This window comes from Anas acuta, chromosome 1 (genome assembly GCF_963932015.1).
Source record: "Anas acuta chromosome 1, bAnaAcu1.1, whole genome shotgun sequence".
In the NCBI taxonomy this organism is placed as follows: domain Eukaryota; kingdom Metazoa; phylum Chordata; class Aves; order Anseriformes; family Anatidae; genus Anas; species Anas acuta.
Window position 1 is genome coordinate 650,204 of NC_088979.1, and position 9,674 is coordinate 659,877.

The 9,674-nt window shown below is 70.6% G+C and overlaps 2 protein-coding genes across 6 annotated transcripts in view; one reads left to right on the forward strand and one right to left on the reverse strand.

Moving 5' to 3' along the window:
* STIM1 (stromal interaction molecule 1) overlaps positions 1-251 on the reverse strand; it is a 78,231-nt gene extending 77,980 nt beyond the window's left edge. For 2 of the 5 annotated variants that reach the window (XM_068676798.1, XM_068676731.1), the window contains exon 1: positions 35-251. In XM_068676798.1, the coding sequence (XP_068532899.1) occupies positions 35-149 (115 nt within the window). In that variant the 5' untranslated portion in view covers positions 150-251. The remainder of the gene's footprint in view (positions 1-34) is intronic. The other 3 variants (XM_068676878.1, XM_068676953.1, XM_068677012.1) reach the window with 3 other exon arrangements.
* A 1,238-nt stretch (positions 252-1,489) lies between these two features.
* Positions 1,490-8,572, forward strand: RHOG (ras homolog family member G). The gene is made up of 2 exons (XM_068677585.1): positions 1,490-1,651; positions 6,446-8,572. Exon 2 carries the CDS (start codon positions 6,486-6,488, stop codon positions 7,059-7,061), a length of 576 nt encoding a protein of 191 aa, XP_068533686.1. The 5' UTR covers positions 1,490-1,651; positions 6,446-6,485; the 3' UTR covers positions 7,062-8,572.
* The last annotated feature ends 1,102 nt before the right edge of the window (positions 8,573-9,674 follow it).

A 9,674-nucleotide genomic window follows, 5' to 3' on the forward strand; every position in this document is an offset into this window, starting at 1 on the left:
GACCCTGAGGCCGTTCCCGTCCCCGCGTCCTCACCCGCGATGGCCGCGTCCTCCAGGTGCGGTGCCGGGGCCCGTTCTCCGCGGCCGTGCTGCAGCAGGAGGAGGAGGAGGATGAGGAGGAGGCCGCACGGCCCGGCCCGCACAGCCATGGGGCCGCTGCTCGGGGCCGCTCCGAGCCGCTGGGGCCGCCCCGGGCCGGCTGCGGGCTGAGGCAACGGGCCCGGCCCCCCCCCCGCCCCCCGGGGTGGTCTCTCCCTCTGCCCTCCCCCCCCCCCCCCCCCGCGCCCTGCCCCCTTGGTCTCTCCCCGCCCCGCCCCGCCCCGCCGCGCGCTCGCTGACAGGGGGCGGGGCCAAAGCGCCGGCCAATGGCGGGAGGGCTCCAGGCCACGCCCCCTCCCCCTCCCTCTCCCGCCGCTGCCGCTGAGCCGCGGCGCCCTCTGGTGGCCGTGAGGGGGGGGGAGAGGGTTGGGCGCGAGGCGAGGTGCGGAAGCTAAGCAGGAGGGGCCGCGTGTGAAGCTTGGATGGGTGACCTGTGCGATAGAAGAGGGGATGGGGACCGATGTCCCCTCCCCCCGGTCGCCCCCAAGCTTGTGGCTTCTCTGGGCCCTACAGGTGGGGGGGGCGCTACAGGTGTGGGGGGACCCTCCTGCAGTGCCCAGTGCGGAGCAGAGGGGCAGGGTCCCCTCCCTGCATGGGGATGGGGATGGGGATGGGATGGGGATGGGATGGGATGGGGATGGGATGGGATGGGATGGGATGGGGATGGGATGGGGATGGGATGGGGATGGGATGGGGATGGGGATGGGATGGGGATGGGGATGGGATTGGGATGGGATGGGGATGGGGATGGGGAGGGGATGGGATGGGATGGGGATGGGGATGGGATGGGATGGGGATGGGGATGGGGATGGGGATGGGGATGGGATGGGGATGGGGATGGGGATGGGGATGGGGATGGGGATGGGGATGGGGATGGGGATGGGGATGGGATGGGGATGGGATGGGGATGGGATGGGGATGGGGATGGGGATGGGGATGGGGATGGGGATGGGGATGGGGATGGGGATGGGATGGGGATGGGATGGGGATGGGATGGGGATGGGATGGGGATGGGGATGGGGATGGGGATGGGGATGGGATGGGGATGGGATGGGGATGGGATGGGGATGGGATGGGGATGGGGATGGGGATGGGGATGGGGATGGGGATGGGGATGGGATTGGGGCCCCCCCCTGCCCCATCCCTCCTCTGGGTGGCAGCAGGGCCCCGCAGCGCCCTGCTCCGAGGAGGGGGGGGGTGTCAGGATGGTGGGGGGGGGGGGGCTCAGGAGTGGGGGGGGGTGTTGCAAAAAGTGGGCGTGTGCCCCCCCCAGGGGGAACCCCCCTCCGTTCCCACGCCCTCATCCTGCCGTGCCCACGCCCCCCCCTCAATCCCCTCCCCCCCCATTTTTTTTTAATTTTTTTTTATTTTTTTTTCCCCAACCCCCCCCCCCTCCCCAAAGCAGGAAGGAAGCGGTGGGGGCGGGCCGGGGCTCGGCGGCGGGAGGAGGAAAGTTTTTTTTTGTGTGTGTGTCGGGAGCTCTCGGACCGTCCTGCTACGGGGGGGTGCGCAGCGCAGCCCCCTCCCCACCAAACCAGCGCCATGCCCCGGGGTGAGTCCTGTGGGAAATTAGGGGGGAGGGCGTGGGGGCGGCACCCCCCCGGACCCCCGGCATCCAGGACCCCCCGGCGCCCCCGAACGGGGGCGCCGGGGGGTCCTGGATGCCGGGGGTCCGGGGGGGTGCCGCCGCTTTGCGCCCCCTTTGCGCCCCCTTTGCGCCCCCTTTTGCGCATCCCGGTGGGGGTGATGCTGGGGGGCACCCTTGGGTGCTGCCGCTCGCCCCCAGCCCCAGGTCCCGGGGGGTGCTGGAGACCCCAAAGAGGAGCCCCCAGCCCCCTCTCCGGGGATGCTGTGGCGCACAGGGGGGGTTTTGGGGGCGTCTTGGAGGGCTGCAGAGCCCCCACATACCCCAAAAGGGACAGGGAGGCGTCCCCAATATCCCCATCCCCATCCCATCCCATCCCCATCCCCATCCCATCCCCATCCCCATCCCCATCCCCATCCCCATCCCCATCTCATCCCCATCCCCATCCCATCCCCATCCCATCCCCATCCCATCCCATCCCATCCCATCCCATCCCCATCCCCATCCCATCCCCATCCCCATCCCATCCCCATCCCCATCCCATCCCCATCCCCATCCCCATCCCACCCCATATCTGTCCCTGTATCCCTGTCCCCAAATGCCCCCCCGGTGCCCGTGTGATGTTTGCAGTTCAAATAACCCCAAACACACCGGGGGGGGGGAAGGGGAGCAGGGTCTGGACCCCCCCTTGGGCTGCTCTCGGGGCCGTGCGGGAAGCGCTGGGAGCAGGATGAGGAAATGGCTCGGGCAGGGCCTGCAGCCCTAAAGCAAAGCGAGGGAAACCGAAAATCCTTTTTCTCAGCACTGAGGGTGTCGGGGTTACAGCAGCGGGGCCGGGCCCCCCCGAAATGTGGGGGAGCTTTGGGGAGGTTCCCACGGAGCGGGGCCCCGGCAGCGATCGCCCCCCTCCTCGCTCCCCACAGCTCAGCCCCTGCTCCGTGTTTTTGGGTTTTGATGAGTTTCCTCTTTTTGTAGTTGGGGTGGGGGCCGCACCGCGCTGCTCTGTGGGGCTGGCAGGGGAGCACCCCATGGGACGATGCGCACGGGGACAACGGGGACAGCGCCCCGCAGACCCGGCCTGGGGACGGTGGCAGTGGGGAAGGGGCTGCGGGGGGGTGCGGGGCGCTCTGCCCATCCCCTGACAGCACCTATGGGTGCTGCAGGGTCAGGGAGCCCCCTCCAGGAGCCCCCTCCCCAGGGGCACCCCACAAAGTCAGAGCAGGGTCCCCTTGGCACAGCGGCCGGGGGCACCCCACTGTGGTGTCCGGCTGTCCGGGACAGGGTCCCTGCCGTGGGGGGGACCCCGGGGAGAGGTGGGCAGGGTGCGGGTAGGGTCGTGCCCCGGGTAGGGTGTGGGGTCAGGCAGGGGCTGTGCGCTGTGGGGTGCGCGCTGTGGGGCGCACGGTGTGGGGCACGGCGGGGCTGTGCAGGTGGCAGCGTGGGTGGGGGCTGCGTGGGGCAGGGTGTGGGGTGCGGGGTGCGGGGTGTGGGGTGCAGTGCTGGGCTCTGTGGGGCCGTGCCGGGTCCCCGTGCGCCGGCTGCGCTCCCCCAGCGGAAAAACCCCGCGGGGGGGCCGGGGGTGCCCCGGCTGCGAGGGATGGAGGGAAGGGATTTTTGCTTCCCCTTTTCTGCCCAAGCCCAGATGAGTCGTTTCTCCCATCCCAGCGGGGGATGAATCACCCCCAGACCCCGCATCCCCCCCCCCGGCACCCCACAGCCCGGCCGCGGTGGCCCTGGTGGTGCCGAGCCCCCGCCGTGTCCCTGCTCTTCCTCTTCCTCTTCCTCTTCCTCTTCCTCCCCCGGTTTCCCCTCCTCCTGCCGGGCTGGGGCTGTGCGGCCCCATGGGGCCGGGGCGGGGGTGTGGGGCTGGGTTGTGGGGCAGGGAAGGGGCCCCTCCTGCCACCCCCTGCCCCTCGTCCCCAGGTTGCGCACGAGGGCGCTTCCCAAAGCCCCCTGCACCTCTTCTGCCCCGTCCCATTGCCCCTGGAGCCCCCAGCAGGGTCTGTGACCCCAGGGCTGAGCAGGAATGGGGTGATCCCACCCCAAATGGGGTGATCTTGCACCTAAATGGGGTGATCTTGCACCTAAATAGGGCGATCCCGTACCCAAATGGGGTGATCCCGCAGCCATGGGGCAGAGCGTGCCCAGCCCCGTCCCCAACAGCAACCGTGGCCTTTTGGGGACAGCCGAGGCCAGCGTGGGGCTGGATTTGTGGGGTGTGTGCCGTGGGGGCAGTGGGGATGCCCCCAAAACCTTCCTGGCCTCAGCACCGGGTGTCCTGGGGCTGGGACACGGGCGCTGCCGTCCCCTGTCCCTGTGGCACCCCGGGAAGCTGTGGGGTCACCGTGCCGTGCCCGAGGCTCCCTGTGGGGTGAGAAGGGGTTAAGGAGCTGCTGGTGGCAGTGGGGTTTGCCAGAGCTTCCCGGGAGAACAGAGCGGCCTTGTGCGGAGCGGGGCCGGGGTTGGGGACACGGCTGGGGCCGGGTGGCCCCGGGCACCCCCGGGCACCGCGGGGCAGGAGCTGACGGAGCCCCGGAGCGGGATGCTCGGGGACCGTGGGGGAGCAAGGTGCAGCCCCTGATCCCATTTGGTGTGGGGTTTTGGGGTGGTTTCATCCCTTCAAGGATGAGCTGGGGCTCAGCAGGTGCCGCGGTGCCGCCCTCAGGGAGCCCCCTGCCCGCTGCCACCGTGCCCGGGGGTGCCCTGGCCGTGTCCCTGTCACTGTCCCTACACCCAGAGCCGGCCGTGCCCGGGGTGCCGGGGCTGTGCGGGGCCTTCACAGCCCCTGGGGGGCTGCGGGGACCCTCCCCATAGGGGCTGCCCCACGGCTTGGCCACGTTCCCTGCGGCGGTCTCAGGGGCACTGCCCCTGCGGCCTCACCGACCTTCCTGGGACAGGGACGGGGACAGGGACACGCACGGTTCCCATAATTGCCACCAAGCTGGGACGTGTCGGGGGGCAGCCCGGTGGTCCCAGCACCAGGAGCTGGCAGCGGTGGCACCGTCCCCGAGGCGCTGCACAGGGGACCAGGACCCCGGCCCCGCTGCTGCAGCCTCCCCCCCGCGCCCCCACCGGCTCCTGCCCCTGCCCCTGCCCCTGCCCCTGCCCCTGCCCGTTTGTTCTGCTGCCAGCATTGTCCTCGGGCTCCGGCCGCTCTTCCCGCCCGTGTCCATCCCCTGGGGATTTATGGACTTCCTTGCGCACCCCCGGCCGCTCTCCGGGTGGGTGTCCCCGGCCCCGTGCTGGGCAGAGCCCCCCCAGGTCCCCCCCTGGGCACCCCCAGCCCGGCTGAGCCTGGTGCCGTGGGGTCCCGTGGGGTCCCGTGGGGTCCTTTGGGGTCCCGGGAAGGCAGCGGGGCAGGGGGCACCCCAGGGGTCTCCCCCCAGTGCTGCCCCCCCCGTGCGTCCCTGCAGCCCCCACCCCGGGCAGGTCTGCCCCAAACCTGCTCCTGGTCCCGTTCCCCTCACCCCATCCCACTGCCCGGCCCCGTGCTGCTGCTCCAGCCCCTGCCCAGGCCCTGCTGTGTTTCTGCCCCCCCAAAACCCCCCCCAAAACCCCCCCGGGGCCGTTGTGAGGCTCCAGGACAGGACCCCCCCCGCAGCCACCCGCCCGCAGCCGCATGGGGAGGAAGAGGAGGCCGGGGCTCGCTCTTGGGGGATCCCACGCGGCTCCTGCACGGGGTGGGGGACGTGGTGGCCGCCCCCCCCTGCCCAGCACCCACACCCTGGGGAGCTCCCCAAAGCTGTGGGGTGGGGGGCGCGGGGCCGGGCCCGGAGCCAGGCAGGGCGGGGGGCACAGCGCAGCCGCCCCCGCGGGCAGGAAGCCGGTGTCAGCGCGGGAAGAGGAAGAGCGACTTCCCCATGGGGGGCAGGGGGCACGGCCCCGTTGCCTTTGCCCCAGCTGTGCTCACCTCCCCGGGACCCCCCCGGAACCCCCCACCCAGCCCACCGGGCAGCAGGGCAGTGTCCCCGTCCCCCCCGTTCCTCGTGGCCATGCCCCCGCTCCCTCCCCGTGGTGCCGGCACCGCACGTGAGCCCCGCGTGAGCCTCGGTCCCCGACCGAGATAAATCCTCCCCCCGGCAGCCCTTGGGGTCCTTGTCCCCGCTGATAGCGGGACCCTGCCCCCGGGAAGGGGGCTGCCGGCCCCCCGGCCCCGCAGGAAGGGCAGCAGGACGGGCAGCAGGATGCGGCCCTGATGGGAATCGCAGAGGGAGCCGGAGGAAGGCGAACAGGGAAACGTGCGCAGGGGCTGGGGATAAACACAGCTGCTGGGGCTGGCGGTGGGCTTACAGCGGGGCTGGGGGCACGGCACGGCACGGCACGGCATGGCATGGCATGGCATGGCATGGCATGGCACGGCATGGCACGGCATGGCATGGCATGGCACGGCACGGCACAGCACGGCATGGCACGGCATGGCACAGCACGGCATGGCATGGCATGGCATGGCACGGCATGGCACAGCATGGCACAGCATGGCACGGCATGGCATGGCACGGCATGGCACAGCATGGCACAGCATGGCACGGCACGGCACGGCATGGCACGGCATGGCATGGCACAGCACGGCACGGGGCACTGCAGCACCCTGTGGAGGATGCGCTCCCCAGTGGCACATTTATCCCGTGCCATTGGGGGACACGGTTCCCTTTTGGGGTCTCTGAGCACCGCGGGGGCTGCCGGCTGCAGGCTGTGCCCCGTGGCCCCGCTCCCTGACCCCTTTTCCTCGCTCCCTGACCCCTTTTTCTCCCCCCCCTGCAGGTTGCTGAGGGCCGACACGGGGGACGCCGAGGCCAGCGGGATGCAGAGCATCAAGTGCGTGGTGGTGGGCGACGGGGCGGTGGGGAAGACCTGCCTGCTCATCTGCTACACCACCAACGCCTTCCCCAAGGAGTACATCCCCACCGTCTTCGACAACTACAGCGCCCAGAACACGGTGGACGGCAGGACTATTAACTTAAACCTCTGGGACACGGCCGGCCAGGAGGAGTACGACCGCCTGCGGACGCTTTCCTACCCCCAGACCAACGTCTTCATCATCTGCTTCTCCATCGCCAGCCCGCCCTCCTACGAGAACGTCAAGCACAAGTGGTACCCCGAGGTGTGCCACCACTGCCCCAGCGTGCCCATCCTCCTGGTGGGCACCAAGAAGGATCTGAGGAACAACCCCGAGACCATGAAGAAGCTCAAGGAGCAGAACCAGGCGCCCATCACCACCCAGCAGGGGATCAGCCTCTCCAAGCAGATCCACGCCGTCAAGTACCTGGAGTGCTCCGCGCTCAACCAGGAGGGCATCAAGGATGTCTTCACGGAGGCGGTGCGAGCCGTGCTCAACCCCACCCCGGCCAAGCCCAAGAAGCCCTGCGTCCTCTTGTGAGGGGCAGCCCCGGGGGCAGCGCCAGCACAGCCAGAGACGCTCCTGCCCCGGCCCCGCCGCTCCCCCGGGCGCTGCCCAGCGCCGCAGGACCCTGCCAGCATCCCCCCGCTGCCCTGGCTCTGAGCACCCTGGCTCCGAGCTCCCCAGATCTGAGCCTACCCATCTCCAAATACCCCTGGCTCCGAGCACCCCCAGCTCCCTCCAGACACCCCCAGCTCTGAGCATCCCCAGCTCCGAGCTCCCCAGATCTGAGCACCCCCAGCTCCGAGCATCCTGGCTCCGAGCACCCCCAGCTCCTTCCAAACTCCTCCAGCTCTGAGCACCTTGGCTCTGAGCACCCCCAGCTCTGAGTCTACCCGTCTCCAAATACCCCTGGCTCCAAGCGCCCCAGATCTGAGCACCCCCAGCTCCGAGCACCCTGGCTCCGAGCACGCCAGATCTTAGCACCAACAGCTCCGAGCACCCTAGCTCAGAGCACTCCCAGATCCTTCCAAACTCCTCCAGCTCTGAGCCTACCCGTCTCCAAATACCCCTGGCTCCGAGCACCCCAGATCTGAGCACCCCCAGCTCCAAGCATCCTCAGCTCAGAGCACCCCCAGCTCCTTCCAAACACCCCCAGCTCTGAGCACCTTGGTTCTGAGCACCCCCGGCTCTGAGCCCACCCGTCTCCAAACACCCCTGGCTCCGAGCACCCCAGATCTGAGCACCCCCAGCTCCGAGCACCCTGGCTCTGAGCACCCCCAGCTCTGAGCCCACCCGTCTCCAAATACCCCTGGCTCCGAGCACCCTGGCTCAGAGCACCCCCAGCTCCTTCCAAACACCCCCAGCTCTGAGCCTACCCATCTCCAAATACCCCTGGCTCTGAGCACCCTGGCTCCGAGCACCCCCAGCTCCGAGCTCCCCCCAGATCTGAGCACCCCCAGCTCCAAGCACCCCGGCTCCGAGCACCCCCAGCTCCTTCCAAAACACCCAGCTCCGAGCACCCCCAGCTCCAGGCTCGCTGCCTCCCGTGGTGCTCAGCAGGGCCGAGGGCTGCCAGCCCCGAGCGGCACCGAGCACCCTGCACTACCTGCCCCAGGGCCGGCCGGGCTCCCTGCTGCCCCCCCGGGGGTCCTGCACCCCCTCCGGCCCCGTCCTCATCCCTGGCTGCCAGCGTTCGCTTTCGGGTGACACCTCTGCAGTGCCGGCACAGAGCAACGCTTCCTGAGAAGGGGATGCCCGGGGGAGCTGCACCCCCCCCCCCGGCTCCTGCCTGGGCACCCAGCCCCACGGGGACCCCGCGGGTGCCCGGGGTCCGTCCTGCTTGGGGGTCCCGGGGTGGGCTCAGCATCGCCGCTCCCCGCGCCCAGCACCGGCCCCGGTGAGAGCGGAGCTGGGGAGGCCCTGGGGAGGGTTTTGTGTCCCCCCCCAGGACCCCGGTGATGAAGAACTGCAAATGGCAATGGGACCTGCCTGCCACGAGCCCCTCGCCGAGTTGCTTTTCTGTGAATAAAACCAGCCCTGCCCAGGCCCCCGCGCCTCCTGTGCTCTCCTGTGCGCTCCCAGCACCCCTGGAGCTGCCTGCTGGGGGGACGCAGGCGCTGACCCCAAAACCTGGGGTGTCCTGGGGGTGCTCCTGGGCTGGGGGGAGCCGGGGGTACCCCGCTATGGCTGGGCCTGCACCCCAAGACCCACACAGGGACAGCGCTGGGGTCTTCTGTGGGGACATGGGGACGTGGCAGGGGTGGGCACAGGGACACGGGATGGGGACATGGCAGGGCACGGGGACAGGGGCACCGCAGATGATGGGTGAGGGGACACCGCACAGAACCACGGACTGGTTTGGGTTGGAAGGGACCTCAAAGCCCCCCCAGTCCCACCCCTCCTGCCCCGGGCAGGGCCCCCTGCCCCCAGCCCCAGCTGCCCAAAGCCCCATTCACCCCCTCCAAGCTCAGCACCGGAGCCCCCCGCACCCGGAGCCATCCCTGGGGGTGCTGGGGAGGGGGCTCGGGGCGCTGCAGCCCCTGGGGGCCAGGAGCTGCCGGTGGCCGGATCCATCCCCGGCAGGGCCCCGGCACACACGGGCCCTTGTGTGGCCGTGGGGCCGCAGCCAGACCCCGCTGCAGGAAGGGCAGAGACCCGGCGGCCCCGCACAAGCCGCCTTTGTTCCCCGCCAGCTTCCTCGGCAGATCTGGGGGGGCCCCGGGGGCCTGGCGTGGGCGACGGTGCCCACAAGGCAGGGGGGGTGCCCATGGCCCCATCCTGTGCCGGGGGCACGTGCTGGGCGCCAGCCTCGCCGCAGCCTCTTGGGGATGGTGCAAAGCCCCCCCAAACCTCCCAGACCCCACAGAGCCCCCCCAGGGAGCCCCCCAGGCACTCTGTGGGTGCCCCACGCACCCCGTCCCCATGTCCCCAGGGTGCTGCCCCCACAGGGACCCCAGGGCCGCAGCGGGGGGCTCCCTGGAGTTGCTGGGGCAGGGTCTGGCCATGGGGACCCCCGGAGGGGTCAGGGGGAGCGGGGCAGGGACGAGGCAGGGACCCAGGGCAGGACGCGGAGCTGCAGCGGGACACGGCCCTGCCCTGGCCCTGGGGCGCAGCGTGGGGATGAGCTCACGGGTTTTGGGTTTTCCCCTC

Excerpts from the sequence above, each read along its gene's own strand:
- RHOG (XM_068677585.1), top strand. The coding sequence starts at position 6,486 with ATGCAGAGCATCAAGTGCGTGGTGGTGGGCGACGGGGCGGTGGGGAAG.